The sequence below is a fragment of the Pleurodeles waltl genome, chromosome 9 (genome assembly GCF_031143425.1).
Source record: "Pleurodeles waltl isolate 20211129_DDA chromosome 9, aPleWal1.hap1.20221129, whole genome shotgun sequence".
NCBI classification, from domain to species: Eukaryota; Metazoa; Chordata; class Amphibia; order Caudata; family Salamandridae; genus Pleurodeles; species Pleurodeles waltl.
The window spans coordinates 179,110,980-179,133,483 of NC_090448.1; the positions used below are offsets into that span (position 1 = coordinate 179,110,980).

General features: G+C 44.9%; 1 protein-coding gene across 13 annotated transcripts in view; it reads left to right on the plus strand.

Moving 5' to 3' along the window:
• CADPS (calcium dependent secretion activator) overlaps nt 1-19,340 on the plus strand; it is a 1,450,780-nt gene extending 1,431,440 nt beyond the window's left edge. For all 13 annotated transcript variants that reach the window (XM_069206526.1, XM_069206531.1, XM_069206527.1 and 10 more), the window contains one exon: nt 18,158-19,340. In XM_069206526.1, the coding sequence (XP_069062627.1) occupies nt 18,158-18,337 (180 nt within the window). In that variant the 3' untranslated portion in view covers nt 18,338-19,340. The remainder of the gene's footprint in view (nt 1-18,157) is intronic.
• Nucleotides 19,341-22,504: the final 3,164 nt, after the last annotated feature.

Here is a 22,504-nt window from a genome sequence, read left to right on the forward strand (position 1 = left end):
TTCCTGCCTAAATTTGTCCTTATTTTCCAGGCCAACAATTTCCCTCAATTCTCCCCAAACTCAAAGTGGGCAGCTCTATTTGCCACACACACCTTTCCTTGATCCTGTTATCCACCACTGCTAAAATTTCATACCTTAACTCTTGATGTAATTTAGTGAGTTTTCCAATTTTTTTTCCTTCTTCCGGAACTAGATCTATCAGCTCCCGCTCCAATTGTTGTATGCGCTCTTCCAACCGTCTAATCTCTTCCTTATGCTCTTTCCTTTTAACACAGGCCGCTCTTATCAATCTACCTCTCAGGAAGGCCTTGAAAGTATCCCATACCATTGCTAATGACGATGACCCCACATTAAACTTAAAAAATTCCTCTGCATCTGCTCTTAATCCTGCAACTATATCATTGTCCAATAATAGGGTTCTATCTAATGTCCACCTATCCTGGGCTACTCTGCCTTTTAACCGAATACTCAAACTAACTGCAGAGTGATCCGATAGATGAACTCCAACATGAACTATTTCCCCTACGCAGTCCCTTATCTTCCCATCTACCAAAGCATAATCTATTCTTGATTGGTGACTATATTTTTTGTTATTGTATGTGTATCCCCGTTTTAATCCCATCCTTTCCCTACATACATCATGTAAGCCCAACTGTGACATCATGATCAGTAGACGGGAACGCATCTTTTTATTGAATATCGATCTACTACCTGAGGATCTATCAAGTTGGTAACTTAACACAACATTAAAATCTCCCATCCATATTATTGGATCGGAAAATTGAATCAACTGTCGAAATAGGTCCTCCAAAGGTGCAGGGTCATCTTTGTTAGGCCCATAATAAGCCACCAAGGTAAACGTAAAATCAAACGCTACCAGTTTTCCGATAACCCACCTTCCGGCCTTATCGACTGGTCCACACTGGAAGGAAAACTTTGGGTGATTTTTAATTATAATAGCCACCCCTTTACTTCCCCCGGCCTGAGTATTACTCGAAATCTGCTGTACCTACCTACATGGTCTAAATACCTTGATGCACTCTTTGGTAGACAGATGTGTTTCCTGCAAAGCTAACACATTAAATTGGGCATCCCTAAAGTATTGCAACAGTCTTTTTTGCCTTTTTACTACCCGGAGACCATTGATATTCCAGGACAAAAGTCTCAGCTCATTCTCACCCATCATCTAAACCGCAAAGAAATCTACTGAATGAGGATAGATTCTTTTGATTTTTCCCCCATGCTCCCCACCCTGTGATTACCCCCACCACTCCCCGCCACCCCTGATCTAACTCCCACCTCCACCACCACCCCCTACTCCCTAGGAGAACCCACCCTATTCCTTATCTAGGCGAAATCGCCTCAATAGGACTCCCCGGACACGTGGATTTTAATTGTGAAAAAAAAGGAAAAAAGAAATTCACAACCCCCCCTACCATAGTCTCCTTTTTCCAAAGTTTTGATCAGCTCATCTACCTCTTTGCAATCTCTAAAATTATACATTTTGTTGTTCGCCATTACCTTCAAGGTAGCTAGAAATTTTAATTGGGCGGTGGCTCCAAGCCCCTTTAAAACCTCAATTCTTCTCCCCAGTTCCCATTGCTTATTTAAAGTCACACTTGATAAGTCTGACCTAATCTCAAAATTCGTGCCTTCCACCGTTAACAACTTCTTTTTTAGTGCGGCAGACAGGATACGCTCCTTAATTGCATAAGTCTGAAAACAAACCAGGATTTTCCTACGCTTATCCTTATTGGGGAGTTTCCGAAACTGATCCCTGTGCACCCTTTGAATGTCTCTCGCGATGGCTTCTTCCGTATCTTCAACCTGTACTCCTTGCTAGATCAGGCGAATTACAAACCCTTTCAAGTCCCCCCCTTCCATACCTTCTGGTACCTTTAAGAACCTCAGATTATTCCTTCTCTGATTATTCTCCAGAGATTCCAACTTCGACAGGACACTTTCTTCTCCTGTTCTTAAACTCTGTATTTCCACCTGGTTTCTTTCCACCGCCGTTCTCAAATCTCCAACTTCTTCCTCCAGGGAGGCCGTCTTCCTGCCAATTCATCTATCTTCTCTCCAAGAGTCTCACACAAACCTCTTATCTCCTTTTGATTAGCATTCGAGGTCTCAAAATCGCACTTGACCTCCAGGGAAAGTGCTATCAGCATTCCTGTTATAGATTGCTCAAGGGGTTCCTCTGCCGAATCTCGCTCGTGCCCTTCTATACCCCGGGGAGGAATTCTCAGGGGAATCTCGCATCTCTGATCCACTAGCTGGTGCCCCCGTTCCAAGCCGAACTGCTGATTGCCCCCTTTTGGTCCTGGTAGATTATCCATATCAGATTCCTGCGATCCTCCATTCTGCACCCCATTGGTACAATGAACTACTGCATCCTGCCCAGGGGGCCTAGAGACTTCCAACTCGCCCCCATCTGTTCCTTCCAGAACTTGAAACCTATTCGGGCTACATTCAATTTGCCCAATTCGAGTTGCCTCATCTTCCAGAACCCCCCGTTGGTCAGACTCACTCCCGTCCATACTTAAGGTACTGGATAAAACTCTAAAATATGTTTTTAAGGAGGGGGTAATCCTGCGCTCCTTGTTCAGTAAATTCCCTCCTTTTAAACTCGGGGGGGGGGCCTTTCCACTTCTTCTATCGTTGCGCCTGATTTGATTCTCTTTGTCAACAAAATTTTCCACCAGTATTCAAATCTTCTCCCTTAAACCCTGGGATCCTCTTGCCGCTCCTCAGAGAGTATGCTAGGCCAGGTTTACTTACTCCTGCTGCCCCTCCTGCTGTCCCTCTTGTCCTTTTGCTCAACCCCCTAGGGCCATGCATTCCGATACATTTTTTTTTTTACCTCTGTTCCTCCATGCATGAGCCTAAATGGGGCAGTCCTACAGTTGGGGGGGGCGCACATTACCTTGCCTGCCTGTCTCCTCTGCCGGCCAGGGGTGTACCTCCTGTCTGCTCTCTGAAGAATCTCCAGCCTCTAGGGCGTCACCACGACTTGTGCTGCCTCTGCCTCCTCTTCCCCGGAGGGGGAGCCTAGCCACTGCTTCACTGCCACGCTGGACCTCATGCGCTGCCCGGGACCACAGAGCCAGCGCCGCCTGGCTCTCTCCGTGCCACACCCCCTCCACCGCAGCCCGTCACGTACAGATTCCGGTAAGGGGAAAAAGGAAACTGACGCGTTTCCGCGCCTTGTTTCTAGCGCTGCATAGTTTCCACCGTGAGAAGGTCGGGCCCAGAGAGATCCTCCCGCGGCCCGCACATTAGCCGGCCGCCATGTTCTCGTCCGCTGTTACTCTTATTGAAGGTAGGCAGTGGCTGAAGTGGGCTGACCCATTGCCCCACACTGTATGCTGTACTGGGCTGAAGAAAGATGTGAATGACTCAACAGAATGAAGACAGCTGTCTGAAAGCTCCATAATTCTATGTATTATACATATAATTTTAGTAAAATCAAAAGGTCTTGGTTAATACCAGACCTCAAAAGTGCATCTAGACAAGCACCACATTTTGACAGTGCATTAAACCAATTGTTACTTTGAAGCACGCATCTTATATGTATGACCCCCTATGCGCGTGTCTAGACAAAGGAATTTGTTTTAGAAGGTATGGATCCAGTAAAAATCCTAGGCTCAACACTACTGAGTCAAATTTGCACTATATCTTGAGGCTCTGTGCGGTTTCAGTAATGCCAGATGTAGTGGTATCACTGCCCATTAAATCCTCAGCAGCCAACTGATACTAAGGGGCATATTTATGCCCTGTTTGTGCTGAATTAGCATAATTTGTTTTAACGCTAATTCAGTGCAAACCTAGCTCCATATTTATACTTTGGCGCTAGACCTGTCAAGCGCCAAAGATATAGAGTTAACGTCATTTTCTGGACGTGAAAACCTACCTTGCATCAATGAGATGCAAGGCAGGCATTCCCATTCAGAATGACGATATAGCCTTACTGCCATATTTGTCCCCCCATGCTAAATTCAAGCACAGGGGATGGGGCCCTTAAATAATGGTGCTAGGCTTGCTTAGCGCCATTATTTAACGCCTGGGTATGGGCAGGCGTTAGGGGACCTATGGGCCTTTTTCCATGGTCAGAGCCCACAGGAGCACTTCCCTGGCCCCATGGACACCCCCACCCACACCAGAGGGACATCACAGGATGGATGACCCATCCCATGTAAGTCCTGGTAAGTATACATATATATTATTTTTTTTTGTCCATCTCAGGGGCCCTGACTGGGGCCCCCCTGCATGGCCTGGCCCCAATGGCCATGCCCAGGGGACATTTGTCTGCTGGGCATGGCTATTAGGGGAGTGGGCATGGCTCCTGTCTTTACTAAGACAGGAGACATGTCCATGGGGGTTGTACGCCAGGTAATGGCGTTAAACTGCTTAGAGGCATTGTTTTGCCTCTAAACAGTGTAGCACCATAATTCGGCACACACGCTCTGGTTTGCCCTACACCTCCCCCACCCTGACACTAACAGGGCATAAGTGCCGGCTAGCGCCATTCCATAAATATGGCTCCAGGACGGCATCCAGGAAGGGCACTAGCCGGCGCTATACTTTTACACACAAAACTGCGCTAGTGCAGTTTTGTGTGTAAAAGTATAAATAAGGCCCTAAATCTGGCACTGAGTTACTTTCTGTTGAAGGGTCACCACAGCATTGTAATTTTTCATACAATTCTTCTTTGCAAGAAAGAGAGTAAATCTGGACCTTTATATCTTGAGAGTCTTGATACATTTGGTTTCCTGCTGTCTTTTTTCTGTTCTCCATAGACTAGACTAGAAGTAGTTTGGGAAAGCCTGCCCTTCAGTAGTTGACCTAACAAGTTTTGGAAACCTATTCTAAATACATATGATATATCATCCGCCTTACACGTTGTCAAGCAGTCTCCCACCACACCCTGATATGCAGACTTCACGAGGCGGCATCAGAGACAAAGCCCTCGACTGGATCCGATCTTTCCTCTCTGGCAGAACTCAATGAGTAAGACTTCCCCCCTTCCTCTCGGACCCCACACCTACCACCTGCAGAGTTCCCCAGGGATCCTCCCTCAGCCCCACGCTGTTTAACATCTACATGGTCCCACTAGCTGCCATCATCAGAAACTACGGACTCAACATCGTCGCCTATGCTGACGACACCCAACTCACCCTCTCCCTATCCAACAAACCCAACACAGCCAGACACAACTTCTACGAAGGCATGGGAGCAGTCGCCAACTGGATGAAAAGCAGCTGCCTACAACTCAACGCAGACAAAACTGAAGTACTCATCATGGGCCCCAAACCTGATGCGTGGAACGACTCCTGGTGGCCCCCCACTCTCGGAAGCCCCGCCCGCTCCCACGAGCAAAGCCCTCAACCTTGGAACAGGCAACTCAATTTCCATTCACCCCACAGGACCCTACGCTCAGCCCAGCTCTCTCTCACTGAAGTACCCCCGCATCAGAAAAACAAGAACAAGGGGACGCTCATTCTCCTACTTCACCACCACAGCCTTGAATGCCCCACCACCCCACCTCTGTCAGACTCAACTGAAGACATGGCTATTCGAAGACATGGCTATTTTAAGCACCACTGCTCAGATGGATGCTCCACGACCCCCCCCTCAGCGCCTTGAGACCCTCACAGTTGGGTAGTTGTACTTAAGAAACCCTGTTTGATTGATTGATTGATTGAAGCAGTGGGTCCAATCTTTTGTGACAGGTATTTCAAATTGAACTGAAATTGAATAATTTATGGTAGCAGGGTTCGTATACTGAAAGGGATACACTTTAATTCAGTTCCTTTCTGTCTCATCAAGCTGTCCTTCAAGCTGTCCTTCAGAAATGCAACATTCTCTCTTTTTTCCTAGACTAGTTTTGTTCAGTCTCATTGTCATGAATGATTAATGAAATCCTCCCTTAAGTATTAGATACAAAGGGCCTTATTTCCAACAAACTGGGCATCTATCACGATGCAACAGTTTGCTTGAGCCACCCTGTGCCCCCTTACAACACCATGGTAGCACTCTAGTTACAATACAGTGAACCATTGCACTCATTAGCTTAGTGGTGTTAGAATTTCTGATGCAGTTGTAGCGCTTTGCTGGACTAGTACCAAACATTTTGATGCTAGTCCAGCAAAGCTCAGGAAGGCCCATTCAAAACAGCCTAGGGTCACTTTAACGCCTGCCCTTGAGCAGGTATTAAAAAGTGACGTAAGAATGGCACAGTGAAATATTGTAGATTTCACTGCGCCATTCCTGCATGCCTCCTAGCAGGGGAAACCTCCCTTGCATACATTATACCTGGCACAGGTATTATGTGGTGCAAAGGTTTACAAACTAACTCAATGGTACCATTGTGCAAATGTGTACGGCCACACAAGGGGCTTGTAAATGAGCCCCAAAGTTTTAAACTCAAAATAAGTAGTGTTTCCAATATGGGCAGATAATGATGGTCTGTCTTACATCTTGATGGTCAGATAGTATGTTGTGTTCATCCCTGAAACATGCCACTAGCTTCCTACCGATTCCAAGGCACAATATTGGCTATACTTGATAAATAAGGTTATGCTTGACAAGCAAATCACCTTAAGGTCCTTCAAAAGGGGGCTTAGTCAAGATAGCAAATTGGTGGAATTGAAGTTGTAAAGTTCCATTCCCGTGCTATGAGCATTTGGCTTATTCCCCACTCAAAATCAACAAAGCTTAATGAATTCAACAACCTGAAGGCAAATGAATCAAAATTATATCATATCTAAAGTCTGAAAATAACTTTATTGTGGTGGAACAAAGCTGGGACATAAACCTAATAGTAGCCTATCCCTCCAATTGTATGATCCAGTGAGAAACTGGATTATTATCCATTTTAGAAGTGAAAGCATATTTCCATGTGCCTCATAGTGACAGTTTTCTCTTAGATAAGATATGTGAAAAGCATGTAAGCAACACCAAACAACGTTAGGTCAAGAAATTCAGCAGATGAAATGTCAGAACCCCTTTCAGAGGGGATATGGGCATGCTGGGACTACTGGGACCAACTGTAGTAGTTGAGGCCTTTTACTCCTGATGTCCTGGGGCCCAATTTACTATGAATCCTGCTCAATGGGGCCAAGTACAGCTTCTGCATGTGACTGTCAGTGGTAGCTGTGATTGAGTAGTCAAGGCTCTGTCGGGGGAAAGGGAGTGTAGATACAGGTCAGTGAACACAACACAATATAATGCAAGCAGTGCAAACAATAAATCAATGTCCAGCCACATACTTGTTTTTATATAAAAAAGTATTTAATTTCTAACTCTCCACCCGTAAGGGAATACAACATTCACAACCAACAACACAGTCCCCTTGGGGCCGGGCTCTAGTAGTTGTCAGGCAAATCACTGTCCATCAGTTATGCCCCATTCACTGATGGCCATATTCAGGAGATGCTCACCATTAAGTCATACTGAAAAGTTCCGGTATGACTCTTCAGGATTTAGTGAAAGGTGTGTATATTGCCGCAGCAATGTTAGTAGCGAATGCCTGAGGGCCCAAACTCCCCAACTCAAGTCTTACACCTCTCACAGTGTGGAAGAGTTCAGAGGTAAAGTGAGTGTCCTCTGCACGAGCACCTGCGAGTCCTGCTATGCTCAGAGACATCAGGCTGCCTGTGACCCATGCAGCAGCACCCAGAGGCCCAGGCTTTCCCTTCTGAACAAGAATGCCAGAGTTCTTTCATTTGTGGAACAGCTCTCAGTTTGCAAAGACACAGTAGGTTTGCTTAACCCAGTTAGAGTGGAAGAGGAATCCTTTCTTCAGCTTCTGACTGGAGCCCAGGAGGATGCAATATTGTCCACAGCATCCTGTGCAGTCTTCAGTGGTCATTCAGTGGCAGTTCTCTCACAGTGCATGTCCAACCCGCTGAACTTATCATCAGTCTGTTTTTCATGCGGTGGCCTAATACCATCGGCAGCGTTGGTAATGGCAGCCCCTCCTGGCTGCGGTACTAGATAGTACGGGCACAGGCTCCTCTGGTACAAGTGCCCCTGACAAGACAGTTATGAGTCTGAGTGGCCGTGGCATATGAAACTTTACCAGTGGCCCCTTATGGCATACAGGGTGACCACAGCTTGGTAGAACGGGCTTGTCCTGATCCGCACAGAGCTTAAATCACAGCTCAGTCCAAAGGGCGATCCTGTGCTGGTATATGGAGGTTGCTGAACTAACACCGCACAGGGCAATCTACCTACTGTAGACCAAGGGTGAGTCAAACACAAAGCAACAGAACTTTTAAAAAACAGGGTAAGAAGGACCTGTTCACTACTACTGAACCCTACATTGTAAGCTGCCACCACTGCACTTGTGCTGCTTAACGTCTGGTAAAGGTGGTAGCCTATTCTACTACGGCGAGGGTAGTTATGTTATGTTATGTTATGTTATAATTGTTTATATAGCGCCTAACTGCCCGAAGGCCTCGTAGCGCTTGGGCACCCCTCCGATCCAACAGGACTGCAATCCATGAGACAGGACTATATCATGATGTGCACACATGATTCATGTTTGCCTTTGACAAAATTCAGCATTAGGGATCTAGACAGCCGTTTGGCACTCAGTGCAGGGGTACACATCTTCTACCATGCAGAGGACTTTTCCGTCCCAACATAAAAAAACTATACTAATTTAGTAATATAAATGAGAAAAACATAGTGATTAGAATGACACCAAAATAACAAATGTTGGTGATGGGCATACAGAGTTTTAGCTTTCTAATGGAAAAGCAAAACACTTTGAAAAAATGGACAAACGTCAATGTGAGTGTATGGGTCAAGGGAGCTAGTGTCCAAGATGCAGTTTCAGGCTGACTGATGGTGTTTGGATTGTGTTAAGCCTATCAGTTCACCAATGGCTCCACAAAGTTTGGTACATCAAATTTGAGATCCTGCTGAAGCTATATATTTTTGCACCAAAAGCTGAGAGTGGGACACATTTGAAAACTGTAGCTGCTGAATCCATCTCACCACTGAAGTTACAAAAACACATCTTCCTACATCTAGGTCCTTCAGTTGGAATCATTTAAATTTTGGAGCTGAACTTTCACTCTATACCTCTATACTCTATGAACTATAGGGAAGCCTATATTCTGTGGTTGGGCAGGGCTCCACACAGTCAAATACATTTTGGGCAAATGCCTATTGAAACATGTTTCCTACTGCAAAAAGATCAAAGCAAGACAAACCTCTAAAAATAGTTACGGTACACCCTGTAGAAGATGAAAACATTCTAATTCCAATTTTCATTCATTACAGATGTTCTTCCAGAATGCTTCCAATATTCCCAACCTTTCAGGAACTCTTCTGTCAGATGAAAGCCACAAAGGGAGGTTTATGAGACTGACTTTCTCTAGCCGTGGTTTTTGTTAAAAAACAGGGACAAAAGACTAGTTCCACTGGGCATGTTTATTAATTTTCCCATGGTATCCTCTTGGCCGGGACTTCATCGTAGACTAACCAAAGCTAGCTTCCTTAACCCCTTGAGAATCACCTCCTGAGTTTGGATGCGAAAGTGAGCAGGGTCCAAGGTTCCATTTATCTCTCTTATAGACAGCAAACTGCAACCAAATACATGTCTTTCTACTTGTCTCTTACATGTACACTGGTGTTTTGTTCTCTATGTGGTGGAAGCCCTGAGATATAGAAGAAATTCGTACATACCTTCACTTTGCTGTTCCTAACTTTTCAGCATCTTTTGATGTATTGGAAAAGCAATCAGAGAAAGACCCAGTCCAGGAGTTATCCAAGGTGACAAAAGGCTGTTTGAAATATCAGAGTTCCTTGATCCCCCACTCTCTGTCAATTAAAATGAGTTTCATACTGGAGGTGCATCCTTCATCTCACTAGTAGAAAATCTACTAAAACTGATTCTGATCACGTGGCTTGTGGTTGGCTTACTGGCATGGAACAGGTCAACTTGAAAGGTAGGTCAACTATAAATCTGCTTTCACATAAAGAAGAAAACCTCTGGATAGCCTGCCAGTGCTTTGTGTGGCCATTTGTTATCATCTTCATTCCCCTCCACTCACATTCTTCAGAGAAGTGAAGGTTACTATTCATGTGATTAAGTTCTTCTGTTTCTTGTCTGGAATCATCCAGCAGGGTAGCTGCTTCAATTGACCTTTTTGTTCTCCAGGAAGGACCCGATGAAGTTTGTGTACTCATAATTCAAGCCAGCTGTGGACTGGTGATATATATGTCTAAATTCACAATGAATTAGATTTTCAATTATGACCAAAATGCCACAAAATCAACTTTCTTATACATTCACATCCAAGGTAAGAGAACATGAGTTTTATACATAACACATGGCTTTCCAAACAGGAAAGCAGTCTCCACCTTTCTAGTTAGCATCATTTTTGTATTCTGTTGTACTAGTGTGACACAGTCTTATCCAGAGTGAGGAAATCCCATAATTGGACATTTTGATTTTGGGAGCTAAGTGGCACTGCTGTGGCTTTCAAGTGCTTGAAACAGTTGAAATGGTAGAAAATATCTGGATCCAGCTTATGTCATATTATGGTCTCCTACAAAGGGTCGCTCTACATCCTCGTCCAAGGCAGTGGAGGTAGATGAGATGTTTTCCTGAGCAATGGCAGTGGTGAGCAGTCAGTGAGGGGAGATACATCCTAGCCCTGGTTGACACAATGAGGGTAGACATGACAGGACCCTGGTTCCCTACCGTTGTTGCTGGTCATATAACCCCACAAAAGTGTGGTTGTTGAAAGTGGTGAAAATCATATTTAATAGAAATGCTACCGATTGTTCACTCTGATTGATGTTGCAGGGTGGCTTTAAAGTCCTTTCTTTGAGGTAGCCAAAACCTCCCACAGCAATCAAGTACAAGAGGGAAGTGGAGAGGAATTGGTCTTAAAGTGTAAAGCAATCTGGTAATGGACTATGATGTTTAGGGTCATTACTCAGCTCACAAGCTATCAAATTGGTGTTTGCAATGGAATCTATTAAAAGAGCCAACTCTTACCCATCATGTCTCGCATTTTGTAAATTGTACCTATGTCTACACCAATTCTCATCCTATAATATTTAGAAATGACTATGAAAAGATTGAATTAGAATTAATCTGGTGATGAAGGAGCAGGGTGTTCTGCCCCTTGGTCAGTAGCCCAATTGTTTAACAGCAAAACACTTAGTGCACTTCACATGCTACATGTCCTGCTCGAGTTGCTGTCAGGAATTTGAGTAGACATGGACCAGTCACAGAGAAATGAATAGGTCACTGGTCAGTGCAAGTGAGGGTCCTAAGAATGATCAGAGGATGTTGGGGCAGAGACACAGCGAGCACTGTACCTCACCAGCGTAAAGTATAACACCAAGTACAGTAGTGAGATAGATCCCAAAAATAGTTTTTTCATACCTTGCAAATATCCGTTCTCTTCCTCTGCTCCGGAGGTCATCAGTAAATTAATCAGACAGTAGACAGTCACAGCGATGTAAGGGGCCTCCTTCCATGACTCTCTCTCAGTGAAATTTGTGGCTTATAAGTAAATTGAGAGGGAGCTGTGGTAACAGGACAACTTGGAATTGTAACAGCCAAGTGAGACATCACCACACACTAAAGTACCACAACAGCTTCAGTAAGGGGTAGAGTCAAGTAAAGCACTGTCGTGCATTTTCACTTTTATCCAACTGTGGTGGTAATGTTGCATCATACTGCAGAATACAATTGGATCATATTCCCATGCCCTTTTCCTGAAATACTTGTGCTGTAGTATCTGTTAGAAGCAAAAATATAAACATGCAATTTATATTATTTTGTTTTGATGTGCCAGAATGTACCTGCAAGGGTATAGTATCTCTTACAGCTAATGATTACCAGGTGTAGTAAACTGCACATAACGTTTAATACAAATCCCTGCAAACAGAAGTGTATGCAGAAATCAGAATTATCCAGAACACTTGTAAAAAGTCCAATAGTATATCCCCAGTTAGTGTCAGTATTGTACCGCAGCCGCATATAACTCTTCCTGACTTTGGGTCTGTGGAAGTAAAACCAGTCAGAATTGGGATGAGGTTAAATGTAAAGCACAATATACAAACACAAAGCACATATTCCACATGCTGTAAATCAGTCTTAATATGTCGCCTGTAACAGTGCTCAGACTAGCTGTGAAATAATTACAAGTTGAATTCGATCCTGAGAAACAAAATGGCTGGGCATTACCTTTCAACTATTCCCTGGGGTGGTTTTAAAACTACTACTCTTCTGTAAGATGTGATCTGGAGTGAAACACGGAGAACAACTTTCTATTTAGCGCTGTATTCCAGACTTCTGCCAGGTGCAGTGCTCTAAATAAAAGTCAGTACTATCACTTGTTATACTCACACCATAGAAAACTACATCAAAACGATACGTATGCATTGTGGGGATTTGATCCTGGGACCTTCAAAACACTGCAGAGGTCAATGACTAATGTTGAATCATGGAACTCGTTGGTATAATAGTACATCTATGGATTTAATACTCTTTGACTGGGACATGTGAATGAAAGAGATCACTCTAAGTTGTTACTCAAAACAAATATTTTGGAAACATATAATCAAATAGCTGGTCACCATATTAGGAGAAACGTCTTGATGTTTTACACTATTTCCATTTGAGATGCTTTGGGCTGAATTAGAGTTTGGAGAAGAGGGTACTCAATTTCAAAGGTGACGGAGGGCTGTAGTTTTGCCCACCTGATTTACAGTTGAGCAGGAGCGTAGGTATTTCAGCAACAGAGCCTACTCCAGCTCCATTGCTGACATATACACCTGATGGCTCAAGGGAGTGATGGTCTTTGGAGGTTTGGTCATTCGTCCTCCTGACCAATTTAGAGAGAGTGGTTCAAGGACCCGTTTTTTCTGTCTCTTACCACTGTGAAAAAACTGGATTTAAGGGAAAGTAAAAGCATTTAAATGACTCTCACACCAATAGAGATTTGTTTTTGTTAAATTGAAAGCAAGATCTCGCGTTGGAATTTTGTTTTTGAAAACAAGTCAAAAGTTTGACTGCAGGTTGTCATGTTTGGCGGAGTCACTTATCAAATGTTCACCCATTAACAGGAAATGCTGTGATGACGGTTCCTAATAATGTTAAGAGATGTCTGTAGGGCTAGAGAAAATCTCTAAAGCAAAAGTCTGAAGGGCTGGAGCAAACCCTTAAATATGGAGGATGGGTACTCCTTCAGGATAATGTAGTATTTTACACTGTTGCCCCAACAACTTAAAGCCCATCCTCCTCACTCTAAGTAGGGTCCTTGCCTTTTAAGGGTTTTGGAGTTCTGCTTCTGATATTCTGCACTTATGTTGTTCCTTTGTCATTCACTGTCGTCTCACTTGCTCCTCTTTCGAATCAGTACAGTGTCACATTCCAGTGTCTACCTGGAGTTTTTCTCATCTTCTAGCAGCTGTCGAAACTTAGGTCTTGTAAGAATTTCTTGTTTTGATTCCTGCAGTCAGGATGTCCTTCCTTGCACAAAGTGATATCTTACAGTGAATTGTTTGTGTTCATAAAATAATCACATTTAATTCAATTATGAATTTCAGTTATGTTATTATGAAAACATGTTGTTCTAGCCTGTTGGGCACTAATGTGTTAATTTTGACTATGCGTTGTTGAAGCACCTTTTATTTCACTTCCATTTTTTGACTCATTCTTGAATACACACTTAAGTGCATGTTTACCAATCTTTCATGCAATGCAACATAGCAAACAAAGTTGCTGTGCTGCTTTACATGAAGTGGAGAGAGCAAAAAATTCTCCATATTTGCAGAGATATGGAGCATTTCTGCTCTCTCTATGCACAGGCACACTGTGTGCAGCCTATCGCCCATGCAGACACCCTCACGCCAAAGTGCAAGCATTCCTGCATCCAGGGGCATCATCCTGCACAAACAGTCTTTAGAGGCATTTTCCTCTTTCCATGTGTGCTGCAGAATGCAAAATTGGAAAGAGGAAATAATGAGGAGAAATAAAGCGATCTTCCTTGTTAATCCTCACTTGGGAGGTGTTAAATCTTGATGCATCGCTGGTTTACTAGCATTAGTAAGTCTGGGAATGTGCCAAAATCCATGGTTGGATGCATGGGAATGCCCATGCCCCACCCATTGATAGCCTTTCAAGTTGAAGTGTAAAGTAGCGAAACACAAGCCACTTTGTTTCATTATATATTTCTTTACAAAGCCATATGAGGCTATGCAAAAAAGGCTTTGCTTGGATTTGTATATTCCTTGTGCGATGCAAGGGCTATACAAAGGGTTAGTAAATCTAGGTCTGACTTAATAGTGTTTTATCTAACAATCATGCTATTCTAATGAGAATATCACTTCTAGGTGTACTCTAGAGAGGAATACCTATGGCAGTATTTCTCCAGTGCATGTCTGTAGGATGCTCTTTATCATTCCTGAACTGACTAGTTAGATCATTTGTGATGGCTGTCTGCATGCAGTGCATGGTGGCTTCCACTCTTTCGATCTTCAGGTGATCGTATATGGCAGGTAAGCCTGCTGCCTGTAACTGGGCATGCATTGGGCTATTTCTCTGTGTGAAACCATGGACTATTTATTCTGATTGTTTGTATCCAGTCCATGAGCATCCCTTGGTGCCTGAGTAGACCCTATGTAACTTTACTCTGCCTGCATGAAACCAATGCAATCCTTGGAATTTTTCGTCATAACTTGAGAATGTACTCGATTATTTACCATGGCTGGCTGTATGGGGAACATTCCTAGGGGCTGCTCGTAGGTCACTCTGGGGATTTGTATAATGCTTCTGGCATCAGTCGCTGCTGCTGCCAGGAAGGGGTGGGGGCAGCATGTGGAGTGGGGGACTTGGGAGAGCAGTAAAAAAAATAATAATAAACTTACCTGCCCCTCTGTGATCCTACCCCCCTCTTCTCCAGACGCCTCTTGTCTTCTTTCCTCCCCAACCAATCCCAATGCTTCTCTAATGCTGTTACAAAGCATGAAAGAATTAACGAAGTGTCACAATTGGCCTGAGCAGGCAAAAATCCAGCTCAGGGAGGGAGTGGGGCACTGCACTTGGTCTCCACCCGGCTGTAAAATACAGCCGGGTGGGGAGTTTCTAAGTGCACATGTCAGTTTGCCCGGCCTCGGACGGCTGGCCAAGCTGAAATGCGCATTTAGAAGCACACCACTACTCCTCCTCCACTTGTTGACATGGAGGAGGCTGTTCCCGCCCACCCTACAAAAGCAAAGAAATAAAGGGATAGTAAAATACTTGTACTTTATTTCTGCTTTCTGCTGCGGGCGATGCTCCTCTACCATAGCAGAGGGGCCGCCCCTGTCTGTCATTAGTGCCTGTATCCAGGGCATGGTGTGCACTGATCATCTGCCGCCCCTGGGATCAATTTTTTAGAAACACACTCAATAATTTTCAATAGCATTCTATTTCTTAACTCTCTTCCCGCTATTACATTATTAGGGAGGTGACATGCAACAAGATAAGAGCACCACTTTGGTCATACATGCATAACACTAAAATGCTTCCTAATAGGGGCCAACCTGCAATTCAACACACTTCTGAAAATGCAGTTACCCACAGTTTTCTATTCTACTTGTCTGCTAATGATGTCATTTTCATTTCCACTATTACTGGCAAATCAGATTGCTATACTTTGAACAATCTCAGCTAACACAATCATGACCAGATTAAGAAATGTGACTTTCTGCTTACTTCAAGGGGCAAAAGAAATGAAACTATTATATAGATTTATCATTGAAGGCTTATTTCTTGCCTAATACAGGATTTCTCTGCAATTAAAATCCTATCGGCATTTGCCTTGAGTGTATCAGTGTGGATGAGGATGTAAGGAAATAGGGTTAAAGTCTGGGACTGGCTTCTGCCACCGAACTTTGTGCAGCCCTCTATTTGGACTCACTAGCAATTCTTAAGGCAATTCCCCCAAAATTGACAGCAAAGCGCTGCCTAAATGGTAGACAAGGATCATTTGCATAAATATAACCTTTTTCCTTGCTAACTATCAAATAATTGATGATGGTCAAACAAGTCCTGATGGGTTACTTTGTGTTAACCGTTCATGTGTGTCTAAAATGAACAGTATGTTGTTCCCATACCCTGGCGAAAATCATCCACTCCAGTTCCCCCTCCAACCCCTGCCCACATCGCATCTACAACAAAGCCAGCCCAACCATTGCCCCCATACTCTACAACATAATCAACTACTCCTTCAACTCTGCCTCCTACCCAGACCCCTGGAAGCACGCGCAAATCACTGCTCTCCTAAGAAAACCACAAGCCGACCCAGAGATCCTCTCCAACTACCGCCTCATCTCCCTCCTCCCTTTCCCCGCCAAGGTTGCAGAGAAATTAGTCAATGCCGCCTATCCCACTTCCTCAAAGCAAACAACACTCTTGACCCCCTCACAATCCGGGTTCCGCAAAAACCACAGCACGGAAACCGCCCTCATCACATGCACTGACGACATCAGGACCAAAGTCAACAAAGGCGAGACTGTTGCACTCATCCTCCTAGACCTCCTCCCAGCCTTTGACACCGTCTGCCACCACACACTCCGCACACGCCTCCACAACATAGGAATTCGCCACAAAGCCTTACACTGGCTCACCTCCTTCCTCACCGACCGGACCCAGAGAGTCCGCCTTCCACCCTTCCACTCCAACACTACCAAGATCACCTGCGGAGTCCCAAAAGGGTCCTCCCTCAGCCCCACACTCTTCAACATCTACATGATCCCCCTAGCCAACATCCTCCGAGCACACGGAATCACTATCCTCTCCTCTGCAGATGACACCCAACTCATCCTCTCCCTCACCCGCAACCCCACCACCGCCAAAACCAATCTACACGCTGCTCTCCTCGACACCGCCAACTGGATGACCACTAACCACCTCAAGCTCAACTCAAACAAAACCAAGTTCATCATCTTCGGCCCCAACAAAACCACATGGGACTGCTCCTGGTGACCCACCGCCCTAGGCCCCAAACCCACCCCCGCAAACCACGCACAACGTCGGCATCATCCTAGACCCCTCCCTCTCCATGACACAGCAAATCAATGCTCTAACCTCCTCCTGCTTCCACACACTCCGCACTCTAAATAAATCCCCCAGAAACCAGGAGGACAGTCACCCACGCACTCATCAGCAGCAGACTGGACTACGGTAACGCCCTCTACGCCGGCACCACACTCAAACTCAAACGCAAACTCCAGAGAATCCAGAACACAGCCTCACGCCTCGTCCTTGGCCTCCCCGCCGCGAACGAATCTCACCACACCTCAAATCCCTTCACTGGCTCCCCATAGACAAGACTATCACATTCAAGATCCTCATCCATGCACACAAATCCCTCCACAACACCGGCCCAACCTACCTCAACGAAAGAGTGAACTTCCACACTCCCACATGCAACCTCCAATCAGCCGACCTCGCCCTAGCCACAGTCCCCCGCATCCAACGCACCACCACAGGAGGCAGGTCCTTCTCCTAACTCGTCCCCAAAACCTGGAACTCCCTCCCCACCGACCTTCACAAAACCAAAGACCTCCTGGTCTTCAGAAAGAACCTCAAGACATGGTTGTTCGATCAGTGACCCTCCCTGCCCCCCTCTTGATCCCCCCCCCAGCGCCTTGAGACCCTCACGGGTGAGTAGCGTGCTCTACAATGTTTTTTGATTGATTGATTGATGGCTACCAGGTTGGGGGTTGGGCAAGTATATTGTGTCCACTAGAAATGTGTTTTTCTGCTCTTTACTTGATCAAGCTCAATGGTGGGGCTGCACTCATTATTCAGACCCTACATTTCTGTGGATGTGGCCCATTTCATCTTTTCAAAACGCAATAGTAGTAAAATTATTAATTTAATATAGAAAAAACAGTGTTAGAGTTGGCTCTTTCACATTCCTTGTATGTGGGAGATCTTTCAGGTTTCGGACAATGTTTTATACAACACAAACAGCATTATGTAATCTCTACACTTCTTGGCCTACATATTTCAGAATTTATATTCACATGTATTGCCGTAATAATGTCCTTATCAATGTATGTTTAAGGAAGATGATCCATCTGATCTGTTTATCTTATCCTTCTCTCAACATATGTTGTTTTTGCTTCTTAGAAAATGTATAGGGACTTCCGATTGCAAGGTGTTCTGGACTCAACGCTAAACAGCAAAACATACGACACCATACGAAACCGACTTACTGTAGAGGAAGCCACTGCCTCCGTTAGCGAAGGTGGAGGACTTCAAGGGATCACCATGAAGGACAGTGATGAAGAGGATGAGGAGGATGATTAGAATGTGTGTTGTAGAGTCCCATTTGGATGTAGCCTGGTAACCAATGCATGTACCTAATCTGTTACTCCATTAGCCACATTAGGGAACTTTCAGCCAGCTCTAAATGCCCATGGACATTTTACCAACACAATCGTCATTTAGCTGTATGACAACAAGTTTAGCATCTATACTTTTTTCACTGGATCCGAATTTCAAAATCTGTATCTCCATGAAGAGTAGGACACACTATTGTTTAATACTGTCAATTGATAAAATAGAACATATTCTAGGTGTGTCCCAAGTTTAAGCAGAACTACACAATGCATCATTAATGTACTGTATATACATTGACGGTAAACTGTTGTGCAAACGAGTGAATCAAGTTCTCCCATCCCTTCGCTCCTCTTGCTTGGATGCCAACTGCAAAAATTAACAATGAAAAAGAAGTCAGGCTACAGCCGAAGAGATTTTATTTATGTGACACGTTCATTCATTTGTTTGGCCACCTTCGGTTCATGTTAAAAACTCATGCACTTTTACTTGAATTTACAGTTCACTGAGTAGAGGTTACATATCAATGGATTAATATTGTATTGGCCACAACTGTTCAATGTTATCTTTATTGATTCTATCCTAAAAGAACAAGACAAGTTGCAATACCCTTCGAAAGCAGTTGTTTTATGTTGAGGTCTACCCTTTCAATGTTAACATTGTGTTTACGTTTTAATAAATGTGTATGTATAAAAGACTACTTTAATAATGACCTTAGATTATACACTACGTTTATAAAATACATTTATTTCAGTAGATTGTAACCTGGATTTACATGACGTTTTGTTTCATAATTGTTTTTATATATGCCATGTACATTGCATTTTAAGCAGAGATTGCATGTCTTCGGGGTCCCCTCCAGAAGCTTTTTTTCTGTGTAAAATAGTGGATCCATCTTGCTTTTGCCTTACAAAAGCCTACAGTTGTAAAAGTGTAAGAACTGTGGCTTCTCAATAAATAAATATTCAAATGTCCTATGAATAAACCCCGGAGTCTGTGTTCGTTTTAAGTTAAAACAATATGTGAGAGAAGACTAAATAATCTTCAGTATTAGACGTCCACGTGGGTATGATAAAAAGAGTAGTCAGACTATTCACATTTCAGTAGTGCAAAAAAGGGTAAATCTATTTATACCGTATCTGTTGTGTTCGTAATTTGACATGGGGCGAATAAATTTTGCTTTAGTTCACATCACAGAAAGATTTTTTGCACCAAAGTTAATATAGAAAAATGGTTTGTAAAACTCTGTGCAAAACATGCATTGCTTTTGAAGCATTTTAGGTGAGTCACTGAACATTTCACAGAGCCACTGCAATATTGAAGAATCCCCCTTATTAAACAATACAGCAAATCATTTTTGCTTTGTTTTTGTTACTCACGTTATTAAAACAAAAGCACTGATTTTTGGTAAAGACAAAGGCCCATATTTATACTTTTTGACGCACAACTGCGCCAACGCAGTTGTGCGCCAAAAATTTTACCGCCGGCTAACGCCATTCCAACGCACCATGCGGGCGCCTTATTTATGGAATGGCGTATGGGAAAATGGGGGTTGTGCGTCAAAAAATGGGGCAAGTCAGGTCTGAGGCGAATTCAGGCCTCAAACCGGATTTGCGCCATTTTTTTTTACGCCCAACCTCCATTGACATGACTCCTGTCTTAGCAAAGACAGGAGTCATGCCCCCTTGCCCAATGGCCATGCCAGGGGGACCTATGTCCCCTGGGCATGGTCATTGGGCATAGTGGCATGTAGGGGGGCCCAAATCAGGCCCCCCTATGCCACCCAAAAAATTGGAAAAAAATACTTACCCGAACTTACCTTTACTTCCCTGGGATGGGTCCCTCCATCCTTGGGTGTCCTCCTGGGGTGGGCAAGGGTGGCAGGGGGTGTCCCTGGGGACAGGGGAGGGCACCTCTGGGCTCCTTCCGAGCCCACAGGTCCCTTAACGCCTGCCCTGACCCAGGCGTTAAAAAACGGCGCCCATCAGGCTGTGCGTCGTTTTTTAAGGCCCACCCCCTCCTGTGCGTCAAAATGACATCAGAGTATAAATATGGGGCACAGGCCTTAAAGTCATTTTTTGGAAGGGAACGCCTACCTTGCATATAATTAACGCAAGGCTGGTACCCCCTTCCAAAAAATGACACACATGGTGGAATTTTGACGCCCGTGGGGTCGGACGTCAAAGTATAAATATGGGGCAGGGTTTGCGCCGATTGTGCGTCAAAACATATTTATACTCTGGCGTTAGACGCGTCTAGCGCCAAAGTTCATGGAGTTTGCGTCATTTTTTAGCGTGGACACCTACTTTGCGTTAATGATATGCAAGGTAGGTGTTCCCTTCTAAAAAATGACTCCGAGGCATGTGCGCCGTATTTACACTCCCGGGCAAAAATGACGCCCGGGAGTGGGCGGGTCAAAAAAAATGACGTCCAGCCGATTTTGCGTTGTTTTTTAGCGCCTGGTCAGGGCAGGTGTTAAGGGACCTGTGGGCTCGGAAGGAGCCCAGAGGTGCCCTCCCATGCCCCCAGGGACACCCCCTGCCACCCTTGCCCACCCCAGGAGGACGCCCAAGGATGGAGGGACCATCCCAGGGAACTTAAGGTAAGTTCAGGTAAGTATATATATATATATTTTTTTGTGGCATAGGGGGGCCTGATTTGTGCCCCCCTACATGCCACTTTGCTAAGACAGGAGTCATTTCAATGGGGGTTGGGAGTTAAAAAAAATGGCGCAAATCGGGTTGAGGCGAAAATTTTGCCTCAGCCTGACTTGCCCCATTTTTTGACGCCCAAGCTCCATATTCCCCTATGCCGGCGCTGCCTGGTGTAAGTCATTTTTTTGGACGCACACCAGGCAGCTCCGCCGGCTAACGTCATTGAATAAATACGGCGCTTGCATGGCGCTTCAGAATGGCGTTAGATTTTTTGACGCACAACTGCGTTGGCGCAGTTGTGCGTCGAAAAGTATAAATATGGCCCTAAATGAGAACACACACTCAACGACTTAACTCCAGGCCAGTAGGTTTTTATATGGAAACATATTCTTTTCATAGTTTATTTTAGAACCACAAGATTCAGATTGCAGGTAAGTACATTAAATGTAAGGTACGTTGCATAGGTATAGTTAGAACTTTGAATCAAAACTGTAATATACACATTTTTTCATAAAATTGCAATAACCTATTTTAAAAGTGGACACTGCAAATTTAAACAGTTTCTGGGGGAGGTAAGTACAGTTTGATTAATATGGTAAGTAAAGCACTTACAACTTCAGTCTCTGGGGCATAGATAGCCCACCATTGGGGGTTCAAGTCAACCCACAAACACCAAACACCAGCAACACAGGGCCGGTCAGGTGCAGAGGTCAAAGAGGAGCCAAAATAACATGAACGCCTGTGGAGACAGGTGGTGCTGCCGTTCCGGTCTGCTGGCAGGTAAGTACCCGCGTCCTTGGGGGGCAGACCAGGGGGGTTTAGTAGAGCACTTAGGGGGCCCCAAGTAGGCACACAAAACACACCCTCAGCGGTACAGGGGCGGCCGGCTGCAGCGGGCAAACAGGGCATCAGGTTTGCAAAAGGATTCAATGGAGGGACCCGGGAGTCACTCAGACATTGCAGGTAGGGCACAGGGGGGCTTCTCGGACCAGCTACCGACTGGGCAAGGGTGAGGGCTGCCTGCTGGTCACTTCTGCACCAGTAGTCAGTTTCTCACAGGCCAGGGGGCTGCGGGTGCAGTCCTTCTCCCGGCATCGGATATCTTCATCCCGGGCAGTTGCGGTAGGGGGGTCCTAGGGATTCCCTCTGCAGGCATCGTTGTGGGGGTGCAGAGAGGTCATCCTAGGGTAAACACGTTGTCGGAGACACCTGGGGATCCTCTCTGGGTCGTTGGTTTCTCTGGACACGGGCCAGGGGCGTCAGGTGCAGAGTGGTGGGGACTCACGCTTCTGAAGTGAGGTGAGAGTCCCTTTAAAGATGGTTTCTTCTTTCTTGGTTGGACAGGTCCACTGTCCATGAGAGTTCCTGATCCTTTTTAGTTGCAGGGCAGTCCTCTGAGTGGGCAGAGGTTGCTGGGCCCACAGGATGCATCGCTAGTGCAGGTTCTCTGAAGTTGGAGACAGGCCGGTAGGTCTGGGGCCAA